This window comes from Lissotriton helveticus, chromosome 11, assembly GCF_964261635.1.
Source record: "Lissotriton helveticus chromosome 11, aLisHel1.1, whole genome shotgun sequence".
NCBI lineage: Eukaryota > Metazoa > Chordata > Amphibia > Caudata > Salamandridae > Lissotriton > Lissotriton helveticus.
The window spans coordinates 768,778,466-768,800,590 of NC_136072.1; the positions used below are offsets into that span (position 1 = coordinate 768,778,466).

General features: G+C 41.8%; 1 protein-coding gene across 1 annotated transcript in view; it reads left to right on the forward strand.

Annotated features, from left to right (window-relative positions):
- Positions 1 to 20,784, forward strand: part of CDS2 (CDP-diacylglycerol synthase 2) — a 432,047-nt gene extending 411,263 nt beyond the window's left edge. The window contains exon 13 of the mRNA XM_078666643.1: positions 20,518 to 20,784. Within this exon, the coding sequence (XP_078522769.1) occupies positions 20,518 to 20,650 (133 nt within the window). The 3' untranslated portion in view covers positions 20,651 to 20,784. The remainder of the gene's footprint in view (positions 1 to 20,517) is intronic.
- The last annotated feature ends 1,341 nt before the right edge of the window (positions 20,785 to 22,125 follow it).

Sequence of the window (22,125 nt, forward strand, 5' to 3'; positions counted from 1 at the left end):
ATAAAAGACAAAAAACAACAAATTAGAAAGCTGCAACGTACCTGGCTCAAAACAAACGCCAAACAAGACAAACTTCACCTACAAAAAATTAACAGATTATATAAGTCGGATATCAAAAAAGCTGAGAAACGGTACTATTCAGACAGAATTCAAAACGCTAAATGTGCAAATAAAGAATTCTATAAAATACTCAATGAATTTCGAAAACCAAATTGCCTAGAAGGAGCTCATCCTGTTACTCAAGATTTCATAGACAAACTGGCAAATCATTACACGGACAAAGCAGACACGTTGGACTCGTACTTACAACAGAAACAAAGCACCATCACTAACCCTTGTACAAAACAACTATCCAAGAATGCTCTAATCAAGCCTCTCCGTTCCTTCCAACACATCTCACAAGATAAATTTATGGACCTGGTCAAAGCAAGCAGGCTTGCCGGCAGCCCTTTTGACCCCTGTCCGCCACAAACTTTCAAGACCATTCTTTTAACAACCTCTGCTGCCATTCCAGTAAGAAGAATCATCAACGATTCCTTAACTACTGGAATATTTCCAGAAGAACTCAAAAAGTCATACATACGCCCTTTACTGAAGAAAACAAACTTGAACCCGCTGAACCCCGACAACTACAGACCCATTACAAATGGACCTTTCCTGGGCAAACTAATAGAAAGAGCAGCGTTCACCCAGATGTCACAATTCATTGAAGAGAATGCCATACTTTCAGATTTCCAAACAGGATTCCGTCCGGGAAGAGGCACTGAATCTGCCCTCCTTGCCATCTGGGATGACCTAAAGAATACAGTTGACCGCAACGGGGTTGCTGCGCTACTCCTCTTGGACCTCTCAGCTGCCTTTGACACGGTTGACCATGACACTCTGAAACAAAGACTTTATGTTGCCGGCATAGAGGGAACTGCTCTAGACTGGATCGCGTCCTACCTTCGAAACAGAACTAATGTCATCCACACCCCACCTTTCTCGTCCAAACCGTACTCCACAAAAGCAGGGGTCCCTCAAGGTTCTATAATCTCGCCCATGCTTTTCAACATCTACATGAAGTCTTTGCCAGTACTGATCAATAAATTTCACCTCACGTGCTACAACTATGCAGATGACACGCAAATACTCCTTCAACTGGAATGCCCCAAAGACATTGGAAAATCACCAATTTTCAGCTGTCTCAGAGCCGTGGATCAGAGGATGACTTGGAGCCATCTCAAATTGAATGCTTCAAAAACTGAAATACTCACGTGTGGCGATTGGAAAAATTACAACCCGCTTGCCGCATGGCCTGATGAACTGGGATCACTGCCTAAAGTATCGAAGGAAGTAAGAAACCTCGGAATGACCATGGACTCCAAGCTGTCGATGAATGTCCAAGTGAATAAACTAGCAAGATCAAGCTTTGCTACTATAAAAATGCTGCGCCGAATTTTCCCTCATTTGGGATTTCCACACAAGGTCCAAGCTACCATCTCCCTTGTTCTATCCAAACTCGATTATGCCAATAGCCTCTACCACGGATCACCTTTAACGACCATGAAAAGACTACAACGGATTCAGAACTCGGCTGCCAGACTACTCTTGCATATCAAACCACGAGACCACATCTCCCCTGCCTTGAAATCCCTGCATTGGTTACCAGTTACCAGAAGATCCACGTTTAAGCTGCTTTGTATTACCCACAAAGCAATACATGGAATAGGACTACTCTTCATCAGGAATAAAATCACCAAACACATTCAACAAAGGAACCTACGCTCTAAAGGAGCATCTTGCCTCAAAATCCCACCATACAAGAAAAAAACAATGGGTGGCACATCCTTCTCTGTTCAAGCAGCCAAACTATGGAACTCTTTACCCCCCAACATAAGATCTACCGACAACCACCTTATCTTCAGAAAACTACTCAAGATCTGGCTCTTCCCCACATAAGCACCATTCGGAAATATAAATTTACAGCATATCCCTCTGTATATAAGCATTTGTTTTCACTATAGATATGTACCTATCTTTGTGTATTACTTTATAAAACATGTAAAATAATTATGTTAAGAGAAGAAAAAAAACCCAATAATAATAATAATAATCATCAATAAATAAAAATCATTTTTGGTCTACATGTACATACTTCCATTGTACATCTATGTACCTTCCATGTACTTGGATCTGTGTGTCTGTTACTTTTCTCCTGAAAAAGCATATCCAATGCACTACCATATTTCTCATCCTGTGCCTCTATCAATATATTTAATCTAAATATACTTAATTCTTTTATGTATTTATATACTTTCAATGTACTTATGGATCTATATGTTTATCACTTTCTTCTAATTTAGCATTTCCAATGCACTAGCCTATTTCTCAGCCTATACTTCGCTCAATACATCTTCTAGCCCAACCTGCTGACTCATCTCAAACTTCTTTCTACTACTCCTTCTAATGCACTACCCTATCTCTCATCCTATAGATCTATCAATATATCCTCTACATCCACTCTCTCATTTATCCCAAACCACATACCACTACTATGATCGCCAAAATAACCTTTTCTAGACTCTCTCCTGCTCTACCCCTCCTTGCATCATCTGACACCTCTTTTTACTACACCGATCCCCTAAAACAAACATTTCTAAACTCTCCCCTCTGACTCCTTCCCTCCAAAACTCCTATTTACTCATCCAAAAGCCTCTTCCTACTGCTAAGACTTAAAAAAAAATAATCCTTCACTCTTTTATCCCTCCGCTATCCTTTTTCAATCAAAATTAACAGACTAACATGTTTCACTTCTCAAATTCCATATTCCATATTCAACTACACTAATATACTGCCCAAATGACTGAATAACATATCTACTACTCAAATTACTTCATATTTATACTATACTAATTTTCAACACTAATCCTTTATGGGTTCTGGAGTGGCGTGCTACTCGCCAGAAAAGTGCTTCAACACCCATCAGGGGTAACAAGTGCTATATGAATGCAAATCTTAATTCCCCTGTTATCCATCCGCTATCCTTCTCACTCCAAGTAACAGACTAATATCCACCACTGAAATTACCTCATATTTCACCATAATAATTCACAACTAATCCTTTATAGGCTCCCTGAATAGCATGCGTCAACAAGCGAGCGATAAATAAATACAAACCTTTGTCCGACTCTATCCTTCTGCTATCATTCCAAATCCAAATAACTGACTAACCTATCCACCACTTAAAATGTACTTGCATGTTTCACTATACTAATTCAACACTAATCCTCTGTGGGTCCCGGAGTAGCGTGCTACCCGCCGAAAAAGCGCTTCGACGCCTCGTCAGGGGTAGTAAGCGCTATATAAATACAATTACAATACAATACAATACTATACAATGGCAGGATGTACCATACTATACAACAGCAGGCCATACCTTACATTGCCATACCCATATATACTATACCATACAATGACATGCCATACCGTGGAGTGAAGCAAAAGTTAAAGTGATGTTATAGTTAGGTAAATATGTCAGTTAAAAAATTCTATTTTAAACTCAGAAAAGCACCTGAAGTTCACAAGTTATAATTATCTGGAGTAATTCTAACTCATGCCAAAATGTATTTCTAACTTGCTGTCCCACCATACAGTGTTATCATAAATTGTTATTTCAGATGTTATTAGAGAAGGTATCAATGGAGTCATTGAGCATGTCATGAGTGATGTAATATGAGAGGGTATATGCAGTACATGGCGAGGGCATGTGGTATAGTTGCTTGAGAGCATGTGTTATAGTAACTTCAGATAACTTTTACTGGTGAATTTCTGTGCTTTTATTTTTGTTTAAAATGGAATTTTCAACTGACATATTCACCTAACTATAACATCACTTTTTAACCTTTTTTCAGTGAATTTGTAAGTTCTTTTAACAAAGTACTCTTTAGCACCATACTTTACTGTGCCAACCCCATCCTGTGGCCAGGCCCTGCGTTCATCCTGTTGCCGTGCACAGCCTTTGCCCACACGCAGCGTGGGATTGGGTGCAGGGATTTGCCGAATGCCAGGCACAACGCTCAACCTCCTACGATGCGCAACCTTGTGCCCGACACCCATTGCCAAAGGTGTGGAGTTGGTTGTAGGACCTGCCCACCTAATCCCCCTTGTACAGCGAACTCCTTTTTATTTTATTTCTTGTGGTGCCCAGTATTCACGTATCTACACTGGAGGCTGCTCTTGGGCCAGCATTGAATCCATGGACCCTCGAAACGGCAAATAAAAATATACTTTTTTATTTTAGCCCCACGGGTGGCCCCTTTGGGCCACCCCCTAACATAGCCCAGGTTGGGTAAGCGTAACGGTGTACTGCCCCTTTATGTTTTTTATTTTTATTTGAGGGACATGGGGAGCGAGATAACAAATGCAACATTTTCCTCGGGCTGCGGCCAGCCAGTAAGATTACCTATTTTGTCCTTCTGGATCCTCCACGGATTTATTGCATTGCTAAATATACATACATTTTGAACCTTAATTTCTCATAAGCTACTGAACGGTTTTACACCAAGTAACAACAACCACACTTTCTGGGCCAAGATCTAGCTTTACTTTCTGGGCCAAGATCTAGCTTTCTGCCAAATTTGGCTTAACCATTTTTGTGGAAAAGTTTATCAGCAAACCTAAAAATCTATTTACTATTGAAACGCGGTCCTAGGTATAACTACCTAGTAGTTAGATGAACATTTCAGTGACAACGTAATGTTTTCCCAATTTTGTGTAGTAATTATAACTCATGCCCTTAAGTAACTATAACGCCCCTGCCATGCACAGTCGTGTCATCACTGATGTCATTACAGATGTTGCAGTGATGTTATTAATGATGTTATAAAATCCCACTCATAGCCCCCTCTGTAAATATTTATAAGGACCTGGCTTTTTAAAAAAAAAAAAGTTTTTTTTGCTGCGATCCTACAGTAGTCCCGCTGGACCACAGCAAAAAAAAATATATATATATATATAAAAAGGGAGGCCTGCCAGCTGCAGCTTTGAAAGCAGATGAAATGTTTCACGGAAAGGTCCGGGAGGCCCGCCTGACCTGACAGAAAATGTTAAAGGCAGCCAGGGTTTGCAGCAGAATTCTCTCATGCACACCATCATGATGGAAGTGCATTGGAATGCCAAACAACAAAAAACTGAATTTCCATCGTTTTGAGAAAGGGTGGCACACCTTTGTGATTGGCAATTTGAAGATATGACAGCCATACAGGAAATTAAATTCTCTAAAGGTGTTGTGAAAATATTGATGACAAGCGCTAATCCAAAGGCACCTAATTTGTAACAGTGAGGGGCATGGTTTTACTTCCTCAACAACAAAGCATTATGGGCGCTGTAGTCCAAACAACAGAACTAAGGTCAGTGAAAGCAGCAAAATGCAAACACACTGATTAAATTATAATGGGCTTACCAGTATATCTAAAATGTTGAAAATGTTCACTGACTTCATTTAAATAAGGACAAGCTAAACTTGGATATGTACATTATGATCCCGAGTCCTTGCTTAAGTATTTGAAATACTGTCTGTCCCTCCTCACTGTTGATAGATTGACTATTTAAATGTTGAACAAACTGCCACCCCCTCCTTAGCATATGATTAAGACTCAGGTTTTGGAGTCGAAACGAGTAATGCTTTACTATTTTGCCAGCATTAAAAAGAACCTGTCACTATTGATTGATAAAGAACTTCAAATCACGGGATTCCAAGAAACATTGCAAAGTTGTTACCCCATTATTATGAGCTATCCATCCAGTGAAGATCTGTATCCTGTAACACATGAGAGCGATTAACAATAGCGATGACTCATACCCCTTGGCTAGGCACTATAATAAAGTACATAATCGTGACGGGGATCTGTTAACGTATTTTTTTGTAGATCATGTACCAGTCAGCCCTAGAGGCGGTGACAGGCTTCAGAAGCTTAGACGTTTAGAATCACGTTATATCATTGATCTACAATGCAAGAGCCCACAGGGTTTGAACAGTAATGTAGAACTTTCAGTACATTTGGGATGAGAATGTGATGTAGTTATGATGTCAAGAATATTGAATACTGTATGATGTGATTTATTATTCTCCTCTTCTTTGATGATCAATTTAAATCTTCTTTTTTGATAACTAATTTAATGAAATGAACAAAGTTGTATTGTAAAATTGGCAACAACTTATACATTTATAGTACACTGGTATGAAGGATGGAATAGGGATAAGCCCATCAGTGGCATGAGTTTTGGTAATCAGAAGATTATGATATGATTATCTTGCCGATATACGGCTATATAATGCATATATTTAGATATGTTTGGAAAGCGATTGAATTTATTGCAATGTCGCGCTTCTTTGCATCTGTGCATTTATTCTAAGATATTCAAAGATGGCGACCACTAAAACTGTCACATTTGAGATAGGTCTGTTTTCTCTTTCCATACCGGAATACAGACACAGGAAATATAAATGTATACACGCTGTGGCGTTGTGTGTGCAGAAATTGACAAAGGCTAAGCGTCGAAACGCGTCTTTTGTTTGCCCTGAGTTCTAAATAAAATCTTTTGAACTTATCCCCTTGTGAGTGCCGTCTTCTGTTACGGGTACGATTACCCGATGGAGTTGTGAGCGGAATATATATATATACACATACATATATATTCCGCTCACAACTCCAGCGGTACTGTGAAGGTTTTGAGCCAGGGAATCCTTACTGGCCGAAATTACAGGATATATATATATATATATATATATATATATACGTTTGGTTTATGATAGAATAAACCTTACTTATTTGGACCTATTGCGTGGACTGTGTTTTTCCTGGATGCCCGAGTGCTTGCAAAGGAACGCTGTTTGTATGGATATTGTTCCGGTGGCTCCGCCGGGAACGAGCCACCCCAAGTGAAGGCGAGGGGTTGCCAGAAGGAGCGATCTCAAGCTGAATATATATACATATATATATATACATACACAAATCCTGTAATTTCGGCCAGTAAGGATTCCCTGGCTCAAAACCTTCACAGTACCGCAACCCAATTCATTGTTCAGCGCATTTATTTTGACATTGGCAACAAACGATCCACCAACGTGTTTTGGAGTTTCCTCACTCCTTGGTCACAGGTTAGGTAAATGCGTCATTTCCGCTTCATTTTAAAGAAACAGATCGTGCGTTTCACATCATAGTTATCGACACTAACAAAATACTTCTTTTGTCGTTTCAGTATTTGTCAATAAAGAATACATTGAAATGCCTGAAAGTTATTTAAAGCAGCATATTTTCCTGTTAAGCCATGTAATTGATAATTTATGCATAAAACATAATTCTGGTAATGTGTTTATGTTAGAGGGCTTCCCTGTAATAACAGGATCGTATCCTGTGGCTATGACAACTTATTCAATTTACATTTACAACATCAAAATACTGCCCCAGTGGGCCATCAAGCGGGATCTAGAATTGATATTTACAAAGAATGTAATGCATCTGTGCCTTTTAAAAGACCATAAAACGGAGGTATAAATAATTACCTTCCCATGATTATTCAAATTGTTTCAACTCTATAATCTCCTAGATGTCGAAAAGGTTTTATCAACACAGCAAGCAGTTGTGACATGCAATCAATTCAACCCTAGTGGGTAGTAGATAATAATTAAGGCAAATAAGCTGAAATCAATCATATTTCAAAACAACTCTAATGACCATGTCTTTATGAACAGAGTAAAGTTGCCCTGACATGGTTTGAGATATAAGAGCTCTTCTACATTTCTCCTTCTTGTATCTGAAACAAAACCAACAAAGAAAGTACTGATTAAAATCCAATTTACAACACACATGTATGTTACAAAGGCAAAAACCTGTACAGAAGGAAGTAAATAGTGATTAGCATTTTCAACTTATTTATCAGCCTAAATGTACAGCTAATTCTTCACCCATATTTAATCCTATTGGGTGACGGGTATTATACTTATTGATTATCTTTGATTCTAATCTCCTTAATTCAAGTGTTCAGATACTCCCTCTCTCACGATTGTGGATTCTGTTGAGGACCACAAATTTCAATAAATTACAATTTTGATTGTGGTCGGTTTTAAAATGACGCGCAATTGGGTATTGTCTGTCGTAATTTCGGATGGCACGTAGATGTTCAAGTACACGCTTTTTCGCCTTCTGGATAGTACTTCCTATGTAGGCCTTCTTGCATGGACATAATAAAGCATAAACAACATACTCAGTATTACAAGTGAGTTGTTTGTTAATCACGCAAGGTTTCTGGTCTTCGCTAATTTTATTGTTTTACATCTTTTGCTGTGTTTACAGGCTTTACAACGATTACATGTAAAAAAGCCTTTGATCTCATTCTTGGTTTTCTCAGTAACTTAGAGTAAATTTTAACGATCTTGCCTTTCTAAATGTTATTCCTGGATTTAGACCAATAGGTATAGCCAGGTCTGAATCTGTTCTAATGACTTCCCAATATTTTGTCAAGCCCTTCTTTAGTTCCCATGTTTGGTTATGGTACCTCGTAATGAATCAAATTTTTGGTTCTTCAGTTTCTTTATGTTTGGGTGTAAGCAACTCACTTCGATCTAACAATACGGCTTTCTCAATCGCTTTTTGAACAATTTTATTGCTATAACTTCTCTCATTAAACCTTTGTGTCATAATGTTCACTTCGCTGGTGAATCCCTCCTCTGTACTGCAATCCCTTCTGGCTCGTAATAATTTGCCATACGGAATGCTTTGAATCAATGAGGTTGGATGACAACTATCAGCTCTTAACAGACTGTTCCCTGCTGTTGTTTTTTTAAATAAATGGCTTACTAGTTTATTCTTTTTGACTGTAAGCTTAAGGTTGAGAAACTCAATTGTTTTGTCATCAATGTGGCTACTGAATTTCAAATTCAACGAGTTATCATTCAGCGTAACAATAAAAATCGGTGGCCTCATTCCGAGTGCCCTTCCAAATACAGAATATGTTGTCAATGTATCTAACCCAGACAACGACTTGGCTATTGAATTGTCTGATGTTATTGACCACTTGCTTCTCTCACCAGCCAAGGTACAACCCTGCAAAACTGGGGGCAAAGCAAGTGCCCATTGCCGTTCCCTGGGTTTGTCTATATGCCTGTTTGTTGAAGTGTTATTCTCCAATTCCTTAACCCCTTCAGTGCTTTCGTCGGCCAAAGGCCGTCGCAAGCACTACCTCGCTAGTGCTACGCACATCCGTTGGCCGACGCAGCCCCACCCACTCATTAGTACTCCCGCAAGGCGGCGTAATTTGCGACGTGGCTAAGGAGTTAATTGCATCAATATGTACTTTTTTAAGGTTCTTAGTACTGTTTGGTTTCTTAATGCTGATTTGTTTGATTTGTTTAAGTTCCTGGAGCATGCCTTTTTCGAAAAAGGCAATAGCCTTATTGGTGATTTGAGGCGTAAAAATAGACTTAGGTTTAAAACCACTTGAGGCACTTATACCAACATCAATATTATCATTGACTAAATTTAGAAAAGTATCATCAATAAAATCAGCTTTCCCTTCAAGCTCATGCATAGTATGCAGGACATCAATGTCATTGACGTTTAACGTACTGATCTGTACTGATCTGTGCCTGATGTACTTTGGGTTTTTGTGCATTCATTGTGGCGTACCATTTTCTAACTTTTAGTTTTCTAACAAAATGAAAAAGATTAATATGACTTTCATTGTAATTGGCAGTTGGACACAACGAGAGACCTAAGGCTAGGACCTGCAGTTGGTGTTTACTGAGTGTTAAATCTGATAAATTTACCATTGCCATTGTCATATTATTCTTCCTTTTTCAACCTTTTTTCCCCCTTGTCAGTACTCCCACAGGGTTTTCCTCCTGGTTTTTCGCTTGTTGTCTGTTTCCTCCTCGACCACGAGCTCTTTGCACTGGGGCGCTCTTGTTGGTCAGTGTGTTTGTTCTTCCTCTGGCTATGAGATCGAATTCCTTTAAAATTCGGGCTTTTACTCCCGCCATTTCCGAGTGTATAGAAATGTCACTTTCACTTTGGTCGCTGTCGATAGTCTCTCGTGGTATCATCTCATTGTTATTTCTCTGTTCCATATTTTTATCAACAACTATTCTAGAAGTGGATGGTTGCTCACTTCTTACAGTTTCCTCCATAGTTGTTCTTAAGTGGTCAAATTTCTTCCCAAATGTTAGGATTTGTCCCTTTTGGTAATCCATTTAATCCCAGTAGAAATTTCTCATTTTTTTCATTTTAATTTCCTTCTCCACCTTAAGTAATCTTGTTTCAATTGTAGCCATTTCTATTTCAAACTCTTCCTGTGCATAGAGGTCCTTGAGTTTAGAGGTATTCTGCTCAATTTTCTGTTTTAATTTCTCAGTCCTTTGTGTGTACTTGACCAAAATTTTCAACATTACGGTTGAACATTCATGATTATTTGCCATCCATTCCTCAAGCTATTTGGATCGGGGTTTTCAAAGGTTGGGGTAATAAATATTCTTAGCCCAGCGGTACTCTATTGCATTCAATATACTTTTGCAATGCGGTGGCCTCCCACCACTTCAACTGTTGTTTTTTTAAGGGCTTCCCAAAGATTGTCCCAAAGCTGTTTCGTATTTTGTATTGAACCTTGCTCATTTCTGTCTTCCGGGTTATCGTTCTCAATTAGAGCTGATTTGGCAAATCATTTCTCAGCTGCTTCCTTCCTTCTTGTATCTCTTTTTTAGAGTCAAAGCTGGCAGTAAATTATACCAGTAAGCGGTGCAGTTCTTATGGTTGTATGACACTACAACGCGGGCTATTACCACGCATGCCATTACAGCGCTGTTTTTACAACGCAAGTCGTTACAACGACTTGCGCTGTAAGCGCTAGATAGTGGATTAGTTTAATTTTCTATTCCAACTCCAGCCCACGTTACAGTAGGGAAGGTGTTATATAGAAAATTTAATTATTCCCTATCCAACAGCGCAAGTCGTCGTAACGACTTGTAAAAGCAGCATAGTAATGGCATCGCGTGGTAATGCCCGCGTTGTAAAGGCTGCTCACCGTTCTTATTAGCACTTACCCTGTTGCTTCACCAAAGTGCACAGAACGGTAGTCCTATGTTGTTTTTAGACTCGTTTAGCCACCCACGATTACTGAAACCATTCACAAGCATTCTACATACTCATTGTTCACCTGTCAGGCACTGGTGCTTGGTGCGGGCGTCCTCCGCCTCCTAGCTCCTCGCTCCTGTGTTCCCTGCTCTCGAGCGTTTTGAGTATATCACTTTATGCTTGCTTCCAGTTTCTATTGCTGATTAACTTTAACCGGTAGTGGAGGCTGGCAAGGGCAATTCAAAAAGATCCCATCCCAATAACAGTAGCTTATGCCCAAGCCTGCTTGAGTTAGAGACGAGGTAGCGAACCTCCACAATTCCATCCAAATCCTGGAATTTCAGCCAGTACGGATTCCATGTCACAATTGTTTGCTATGTTGATAAAACATTTTCCTCATCTAGGAGATTATAGAGTTGAAGTCAATTTTAATAATCATGGGAAGGTAATTATTTATACCTCCGGTTTATGGTGTTTTAAAAGACACGGATGCATTATATTCTTTGTAATTGTCAATCCTAGATCCCACTTATGGCTCATTAGGGCAGTATTTTGATGTCGTAAATGTAAATTGAATAAGTTGTCACAGCCACAGGATGCGATCCTGTTATTACGGGGACGCCCTCTAACATAAACACATGACCAGAATGATGTTTTATGCGTAAATTATCAATTACATGGCTGAACAGGAAAATATGTTGCTTTAAATAACTTGCAGGCATTTCAATGTATTCTTTATTGACAAATACTGAAACCCACAAAAGAAGTATTTTGTTAGTGTTGATAACTATGATGTGAAACGCACGATCTGTTTCTTTAAAATGAAGCAGAAATGACACATTTACCTAACCTGTGACTAAGGAGTGAGGGAACAACGAAACGCGTTGGGGGACTGTTTGTTGCTAGTGTCTAAATAAATGCGCTGAACAATTATTTGAGGTGTGGTACTGTGATGTTTTGAGCCAGGGAATCCTTACTGGCCGAAATTACAGGATTTGGATGGAATTGTGGAGGTTCGCTACCTCGCTGCTAACTCCTGGTACAGGAGCAAGCTTGGGCATAAGCGACTGCTATTGGATGGGATGGATATACATATATTTTTTTTTACTCCAATGGATGCTTGTTTCCTGCCAGGTCGGGCTGGACTGTTCCCTTGAGGCACAGGGTTAAGACTGATTTGCATATAGCTGGGTCTGAACTCGGGTGGCAAAGTGAGCCAAAGAATGATGATGGATTCAGCCCAGATCTGTGACTGGGGGTGTGTGTCTGAAAAGTTTCAGTGCTCTGTCCATCATCTCCTTGTGTTTGCTTTGTTCGCCCCAAGTTGGGAGGGTATGACTAGACTTGGGTCCCTTGCTCACTTTGCCACTGGATTCAAGCTAACCTGGCTGATGAGGGGTGTTACCTGAAACCGGTCACAGGAGGCTTGTTTCCAGTCCAGGGAAGACCTGGCTTGGCAGTTCGGACTGGACTGTTCCTATGAGGTACAGGGTCAAGACTGATTTGCATATGGCTTGGTCTGAACTAGGGTGGCAAAGTGAGCTAAAGAACGATGATTGATTCATCCCAGATCTATGACTGGGGATGAGTGTCTGAAAAGTTTCAGCACTCCGTCCATTGTCTCCTTGTGTGACCATCAAGCCTTACTTGAGACTCTCGCATCCCTTACCTTTTTGGATGGAACTGTCCTGCAGCCTCTCCAGTTGTAAATAAAGAAGAGAACCTAGCGCAAACAGGTGAGTTACTTCAAGCCCATGATAATCCATGTCGCACGCTGCATTCCCCGTGGTTTCATCCTCTCAGGAAATCAATATCCTCTTATAGGCAGAAAACACTCACCTTTATCTGAATATCTCCTCTTGCCTCAACATCAACCATGAGAAGTTCTTCCTCATTACACGTCAAGCATTGATGTCTACTGCCTACATCCAGCTTAACCCCATGAAGATTGAACTTGAACACAATAGGTTTAAATACCTCTGAGAGATAAGTCATACTTTCTGGCTTGTCAGAGCTGCCAAATGGCAGGGCTTCCACAGAAACACCAACCACAACTTCAAGAACCACATCACGCACAAGGTGGAGATTTCTTGGAATCACCTAGCCTTTCTCTGCAGAGTGAACCCTTCCTATCTGAAGTGGACTTAAGCACTGCCCTCCAGTCCTGGTACTATCCATTTCAATAGTAGTAACTGCTGGTCACCGTCTTTGAGACCTGCCTGTCACCCATGAAACGCATCCTACACACCGAAAGTGATTTCATTAAAGGTCTTAGAAAGTAAAATAGAATACACCAACTCTTGTCACGTTCAACCCTGCTGTATCAGATACAGTGCACTTAAATTTGGCTCTCCACCATTCACAACCACTAAAATGGAAACCATTAGTGGCACATGCAAGAGGGTCAAGTCAAGTCAAGTCAAAATATACTTTTATTTGATTCATTAAAAAAATCATAAAAGGTTGGACAACCATCATAAAACGCAGTGCTTTATGTTATGTTATGTTATGTTAGGGCTATTTGTATTGCGCACGGCTGCTCCAGCGAAGGAGCGTCCCGGCGCACGTTAGAATATACATTTTTAAAAACCTAAAAAGACTTAAGGTCGATGTCAGAATAAGGAGATGCTTAATATTTTAAAAATAATGACGAATATAACAATGCATTTGGGAAAAATCTGCTAATTAGTTGGCTGCTTGGCAGAGTCGCATTTTGCCAGTTCTTTTGCTGCGATTTTCCATAGTATTATGGCTCTACATGACAGGGGAATTGACGACCCTCCGAGGCATTTAATGACCGCTGCTCTGCATGTTCTTGTTTGTTCCTTCCTTAGAGCCTCCCGGAGGATGGATTTTCGAGCTTCCAATAAAAAAGAGCAAATACGTAGAAAATGTAGTAGAGACTCTTCCCCTTGACCACAGAGACGACACTCCTTGGATGGCCATATTTGTTTCCATTTTGGGGTCAAATCCTTTGAGGGGAAAGACCCCATGCGTATCAAAGTCAGATAATGTTTTTTCTGATGGGAGAATTGTTCCAACAGGTATTGTTGTGGCTTCAGCCTCTGGTAATGCTTTATCACAGCCCAGGCATGATGTTTTTTTGCAAAGGACGTTTTATCAGTTAATAAAGAGGTCCGTTTGATAGCGTTATTGACTACGATTTTAAATCCGGAGTACTTTGTGAGGGTGAGCCAAGCATCCTCTAACTGTAATGCCGACAGGGATTCCTTCAGGGCTGCTGTGGTTGAGTTGGCTAGGCTCTTTTGGTTTTCAATCTCGACCCAACAATAGTGGGCTAGGGTGTTATCTTCTGCCTCCCTCATCCGCCAGTAGTATTTTACTAGGGCACCTTGTCTGGCCATAATCTGATTTTTTAGACCATATTCTAGGCGGATTTCATCGGCATATTGGACACAAGGGATCGTTTTTTTCCCCAATTTTGGAGGGTCGGCTTGGATTAACCTGAGGCGCTTATCGAGTTCGGAGGTCTAAATGTTAAATAGGCAGGGTGCCAGTACGCAACCCTGTTTTAGCCCATTAGATGTTGGAATTTTGCCGGTTAAACTGGACCCATCTCCTTTCTTGATTTGTACCCACGTATGTGAGTATAGATTAATGATGGCCATCAGGAGTCGTGGCGGAACCCCCCAGTCTTGCATTTTTGCCCATAAGTTGGCTCTTGAAACTTTATCGAAAGCTGCTTTTAGGTCGATAAAGCAGGCGTACAAGGGCCTAGATTTTGCAAATGGCTGATTGGCTATGAGAGTAACCGCTGAAATATTGGTGAGGGTGCCCATCCCTGCCCTAAATCCAGTTTGCGTGTAAGGTATTAAGTTTGATCTGCTGACCCAAGCCTCTAGCTCAACCAAAAGATTAGATGTGTATAGTTTCGCCTCCACATCTATCAATGCGATTAATCTGTAATTGGAGGGATCCGAGCGGGAACCCGACTTGTGGATTGGGTTAAGGAAACTTCCTCTCCAGGAGTCAGGAATCAAACCGCATGTTATTGCTTTGTTAAAAAGGGGAGTCAGGAGGCGAGAAAAAAATGGAGGGTCATGCCGAAACAGGGCATTTGGTAGTCCATTGGGGCCTGGAGCTCCCTCAGGTTTTAAGTTTTTTATTATCTTTAGTACTTTTTCAGCAGAAAAAGACTCTAAGTCGTGAGACGGTTCATGGGTCAGTGTATTGTTTACTTGTCCTTCGCCGCCGTCCCCATTTGCTGTTATTGTTCCATTATTGGGGGCAATTGGAGATCCAGTTTCGTTGTATAGGTGTTCGATGTGGGCTCTCCAAGATGTATCCATTACATCCGAATTATGATGTCGATTCCTGCCGTTAGTTAACTGATTAATTTGGTCCCAGAAACGCTTGGAGTCCCTTAGTTTACAAGCATAGAGTAGTTTTGCCCAGATGTGTTCATTGTACTCTTTTTTGGCCAATCTTATGTCCCTATTCTGCTCCTTTCTTGCTTTTGCAATTATAATCAGGATTCCCTGGTGGTGTTCTGGTCCCGTGATCGTAATTGTCTGATGTACTTGTTTAGTTGTCGTTTTTGTTTCCTCAAGCGTTTGGTGTACCAGGCTGCCCCCTTTAAATTTCCTGCTTTATGGCCATGGACGTGCTTGGAAAATTTGTTATTTATGACATGGATGAAGGACTCCCAGACCTTTATGCTCAGTGATTCTAGATTAGATCTTTCCAAGAGGCTGGAGTATATACATGTGATATCCTCAATGTTTTCCTTTTTCCAGCAGAGACGTTTTAAGTTATAACATTGGGTTAAGGAAGACATCGCCTTTGGTTTCTCTGGAAGTACGAAACTCCCTAGTAAAGTGAACGATTGTGGTTGGTGATCGCTTTCTGCCCTATTTTTTATTTGAAAGTTCTCAATGTACGGGAAAAGGTCGTAATCCGTAAACGTGTAGTCCATGGCTGAGCATGATTTTTGGGTGACCCTTGTATGTGCTGGGGGGCGATCTGTTGGGCTTTGACCATTGAGCACTTGCATTGAGAGATCATTCAGGCGAGCTGCGCATCTCTTACCGAGGGAAACCTGTAGATAGGAGGCTAACATGGCCTCTATTGTGTCCTTATTGCTGTTGTGTTGTAAATTCATGTTGAAGTCACCCGACAGTATGATGTTAGCATCTGGGTAGGCTAGTTTTAGTGTTATTAGAGATGTGATTAGTTGTTCAATTCTTAAGCTCTTTTGCTTAGATGCCGGATGGATGTAGATGTTGAGTATAAGAAGAATGTGGAGCAACGAGGCATTTAATTTGACACATAACATCCAAGAGCAGTCTAGGTCTATTATAGAAGCGTGCCATGGGATTTCTGTTGAAATAAAGGTGGAGAGGCCTCCTTTTGCTCTTCCGTATTTAGTTGCTCTTTTAGCCGGATTCTGAAATTCTTTGTAACCAATTATTGGAGAAGGGCTTTTCTGCCATGATTCTTGAAACAGAAGAATATTGTACTGTGTTATGAAATCCATGAAGTCAGGATTTTCTAGTTTTGTGTGCAGGCCGTGCACATTCCAAGAACATATATTGCAACCTTGGTATGTGTGTGAAGCTGTTGGGGTTATTCATGCCTTTCCAGTGGGGGTAACTGCCATACTCAGGTGCCGGAAACCCGGGGGCTTGCTGGCTTCAGGATGGTCAAAAGTGATGGTGATTTTCCTGACCAAGGACTCTTTCTCCTTTGTAAGGCTGCGTAGGTCTGGGCCTATTGCCCCTTTTAACAAACATATTGAGTGAGGTGGTTGTTGTAGTGGACTGGGATAGCAGGAAGGGACTATCTTTTTTAGCTCGATGCCCCATTTGACAAACGTGTCCTTCTGCTGCCAGATCTGTTCGATAGGAGTATTATTGGTGAATGTGGCAATTGTTAATTCTTGACCCGTGGGACTCAAGTTTTGTTCGAACTCAATGCTTTCGATATCATTGGAATTGATATGGCTCAAGGGGGGGAGAGCTTTAAATAATTTGAGCAGTGCAGTTCTGTTGAGGTAGTCATGCACTCCCCTTGAGACATATTGGGGGTTAAAAACCAATGTATTATTGTTTGGCGTGTCGTGCGGCCACTCTTTTACAGAGCTCCTTCTGATTTCATTCTTCGCCACCTTGGGCTCTGGGAAAATCGGAAATAAATCTTGGAATTCCGGAGAGTTTCTTTGTTTATGAATTTCACCTCCCCTATTTGTTTCTAAAAAACTGCCTACAATTGGGCCAATTTCCTGGGTCAAGGTGGCCTCCCCCAGTCTTGTTTCCCTTGTGGTCGTTGAGGTGCACTTTACTGTTGATTGTGTGGCCTGAGTTTTTAGATTGTTGTTCACCTTACTTGCTGCAGGTTTGTATAAACTATATATTTTTTCTGGCGGAGGTGGCTCCCTTGAGATGAGAATTGAGGTACTTTGGATGACTAGCGGCATAGGAGGTGAAGTCGATTGCTCTTTGGGCCTGGCTGATTCAATGCTATTATGTGGTACTTTGTCATCTTCAGGAATTCTGTTTTGAACAGATCTTATCCGGAATTGATCTGGTGCCTGGCTTGTGTATTTGGTCTTTCTGGACTTTCTCAGTCGTTTTCTCTCTCGTTTAGTTAGTGGCTTGGATACTTTTGGTTGTCTTGAAGGAGACTGCTTACATTGAGCTTGAAGTGATAAGTCCAAAGCACCGGAATTGTCAAGAGTGCTTGGTGGATTAGGTGAAGGTGTAGTTGTCTTGCTTAGTTCGGTTGGTCCGGGGGTTGAACTCGTTTTGCTGATTTTAAGCCCCACAGGGGAGTTAAGACCGTCCAAGACCTTTTCCTTTGGCGCTTCTTTTTCAATCTCTATTGGTGTTGGGGACTTGATCAAAACTTCTCTTGTTGTAACCAGTAATTCTGTCAATAAAGTTCGCACTGAGGCTAGTTTATCGATGATTTCGGTGCAGTGGCATTGACACATTTAGTATGCTGTTTCCCGGTCTCGCTGCACCCTCAAGATCATCTCGTTGAAGCTATGCAACTTTTGTTCCACCCCCTGACATGAATGGCAAGAATGTTCAGGAGGTCGACTTGGGTATCCAATTTGTCTGCGTGAAGAGTCATTGCCTTGCTGATGGTGTCCATTGTGTTTAGCAGGTGAGGCCAGACTGAGGATGTGGAAGGGCGATATTGTTCTACTGGTGATTGGCGAGCGCGGTTTTCCAAGTGGTGAGTGGGTGGCTCGCTCGGCCGGCCAGAGAATATAGTGGGTGATACCTTGTTTTGGGAGGGCGGTAGATAGGTGGAGAATCCTGGGTAACTTGATTGGCTTGGTATCTTGTCGTCTACATTGCCCTGACTGAGGTCCTGGCAGTTGTACTTATCTATTTCCGGTGAGCGGGACAATGAATACAATTTATCTTGATTATAGGTATTTGATTTGGGGTTCCGCCGACAGGCAGGGGAGAAAGCTCCGGACATCAAGGGGCTCGGGGTGATTATGTTCGACTGATGTGATGGCTCCCTTTTGGTATGCCCGTTTGGGCTGCTGTGTCCGCTGTAGCTAGGTGAAGATTGTTGTTGCTGGGACAGGCAGGGCATATCCAAAATTGGCGCGTGAAAGTGAATGAGAGCCTCAGTTACCTGAAAGGGATTACTTTGGCAGGTTTCTGAAAGGAGGAGGGCTTTAGGTGTTTGTAATTGAGGGTGTTTGGTGTCTTTATGCTTATCACCCGTGGAATCCAATCCCATATACATGGGTTCTTTCGCTTCCTTCCTTTTAACCTCACTTTTGGTGATACTTCTATCACCTAGACCGATCGAGTTGTCATCTTTTTGGAGGTCTTTATCAGCGATAGTTGGGATGTTTGTATTGGTAACTTTGGAGTGATTGGGCACGTGTCGACTCTGATTTTCCTCAGTAGTTTTTATTGCTACCTTTGGAAAGTCTGTAATCAATGCCCGTTTGCTGCTGTTCAGGCAGGAGTTATGCCTGCTTAAAGCTGAACGAGTTGGTTTCTTGATCCCAGCATGCTTGGCTTGAGGGGTAGAGTCTACTGGTTTTTTTTCTGTTGTTTCTGCCGTTTCCATGGTGCTTGCCTCGACGGCTGGTGCTTCTGTTGTAGCTGCGCACTCGTGCCGTGCTTCTGTAATTAATATGTCCTCTGTGTTTAGCTGGCCCAGGACTGTGGAGGGCTTACCGGGACTGACATACATACAGGCTCCCCCCTTGCCCTTGTCCTCGTCCTCATCCTTACCCTCCACTTTTACGATTTTAGAGGTAGCTTGTGGGAGTTTATCCTTTTTTTCCCCTCCTCTTGTTCTCCCAGACCGCATTTCCGGGTTTTATGCTGGGTTTGTAGACTTTTCAGGCTCTTGAGGATATGATTCCAGGAGCTGATTTCTGGTGTCTTTGTGTCTGAACTGGGGCGCGCGAAGCTCCTGACGGCAGGACACCTTGGCGAATCGCTGGTCTGGGCCAGCCTAACTCCTACTTTAGTCAGCCAACACGACACACTCTCCCCCCTTGATGGGCTGGCTATGGGGAAGATAGGCAACGAGAGGAGCGAAAGGAGCAGGCTGGGGCTCAAACCGTGGGTGTGTCACCGCTCCCTTGTGTGGGATATCTTGAGGGGGGGGGGGGTGGAGCAAGTAAGGGATAAAAGATACGGGGAGGAGATAGGCTGAGTCTACTGCTGCACTGGATTACGACTGGGCACGCTCACCTCTCCTCCTGGGCTCCGTCTCCCGGGTCCCAGGACAGGTCCTGTGCCCCAGTGCACCGACGACAGCTTCAGGCTCGTGGTGGTTGCGTCACTGGGTCCAGATTGCCACTGCCGGTGCCCTAGATCCAAGCCGCAACCACAAACCGCAGAGGGAAGCCAGACGCTAACCGCAAGCTGCTAAACTCCCGCCAAACACGGGCAGTGCGGTCCGCACTACAAGTCCGGTGCGGTCCGTTCTGCAGTGCCGGCTCTCCACCACACTCGACCCCCGCGGCCGCTTTTGAAATGACACGCTTGGGGGGGGGGGGGTTATACATTCTTGATGGGGCTGCTGCAGATTTTTGGCATATGTTTCGCATCTGCCAAACTAAATAACCCCCTGAGACTTTTGAGGTTTTTCTTACGCTTATTGTATAATTTATATTAACTTTAAAGGGTGTCAATTTCTGCGCTATCACTAGGTCAAAAGCCTAGTGATGCAAATTTCTTCGATGTTATTGAATGTCATATCCTGATGTCATTTGGAAAGTCAACAGCATGTGAAATCATTTCTCCTACCTTTGTGATTTTTGTAACTGAATGTAAATGTTTTCCAGGAACAGGAAAAATAAATTAAAACTGTGGAAAGCTGCATGCACATGTATGGCCTTGTACCCTCTATTGAATTCAGTATGTTTCTCTAAATGCTCACTACTGCTTTATTTCCATTTCAGGGGACCCAACCCAAGCAAACTGATTCAGCAGTTTTTAACCCTGCGGCCTGATCAGCAGTTGCACATCTTCAACACGTTAAGGGTGCACCTGATGGACAAGGGAATGCTGCCAGAACTGCAAGAGGAGGCTTAAGGTGCCGTCACCGAGCCTGGCGCGAGATTCCCCAACCTGCCCGTCTTAATACGATAGCAAGGCATCCCTTAGCATTACGTCGGCATTTTTACCTATGTCTGCATTTGTGTTTTTACTTTTTAAATGTTTCTTTCAAGCACACACTCAGACACACACACAAACACATATATTTCTATATGTATATATATAAATATATATTTATACCTAAATATATATTCGGAAACTAGAAGGTGTGATGCCCTTGTAAAGACTGAGGCAGGTGACACGTGGAGTTCACTCAGACCAACATGTTATTGGGCAAGCCCAAAAATCCCAGGGACACCCTTTAGTTGGTTTGGTCGTAAAAAGGATGTCGGTATCACATTATAAATCCTTTTTATTAACAGATTTGATTTATTCTCCCCAGCGATGAGAATAATGTTGCTCTTGCCTGGGGAAAAGTGTTCTCTGTGGGTTTAAAAAGTAGGCAGTGTTGTTAATGCCTTCCATTTTAAATATACTCAGGGGTTTATTGTCGAGTTCAAATGATTCGCTCCTGCAACCCCTGCACTACACGCAGGTAGGGGGGAGAAGGGGAGCATTCCTCATGCTGTGTCCAGGTTACATTACCTGATATAAAAGTGAAGGACTGCTGAACATATTAAGAGGCCCACAGGTTGATCTGGCCAATCCAAGTCTCAAGTCCAGTCTAATATAGACTACTTCTTAGGCCATGGTCACATAATGGGGAACAGAATCTAATTCTGCTGTGAGATGTTTGCGCATGGATGCATAGGAGAGTGCATGGCATGTGACCATTGAGGATATATTATTTCTGACTTGCTGCTTTTGGCCATGCACTCTGATTTATTGTTAAAATTAGACAAAATATCTTTCAAAGCCATACACCCCTGCTTTGACACACACGTGTTTTTTGCTGTCACCTTGTTGAGGGCCTTGCAGCTTGTAGCATGGGGAAGCTTGAAACTCACTGTGAAAGTTTACGTTTAAAAAAAACAAAAGCATATTCAGCTGTATACATTGTTCCACTTTTTTAGTTAAGAAGTAGTAATTTCGCTTTTTGTCCTTTTGAGTAGTTAGTTGTTTGTTTTACAGTAAAATGTTTACATTTTTTTAAACACGTCTTCTTATACGGATAGAGTGTTTATCAAAAGCATGGTAGGCCGAGCACAGTATTTTTTCCTGCATTTTATTTTCTATGGACTCCTTCGAGTACGTTAATGTTCTTATTCCAAAAGACAGCATTGCAGCACTGGTTAAGGGACGGTTGTGAAAGTGTATTTTTGCAAGTAGTGGGAAGATTTCTGATGCTGCGTAAGCAGAGGCGGAAGCTATTTCTTCAGATTACTGTAACACATCAAATTAGCTGTGGGATGAGGAGTTTCAGCAGCTGCAACACTATGGCTAGTGGTCAGTATTATAACTGCAAAGCAGCTACAGCAGTATGCCATGCTAGCCCTTTGTGTAAGCAGGTA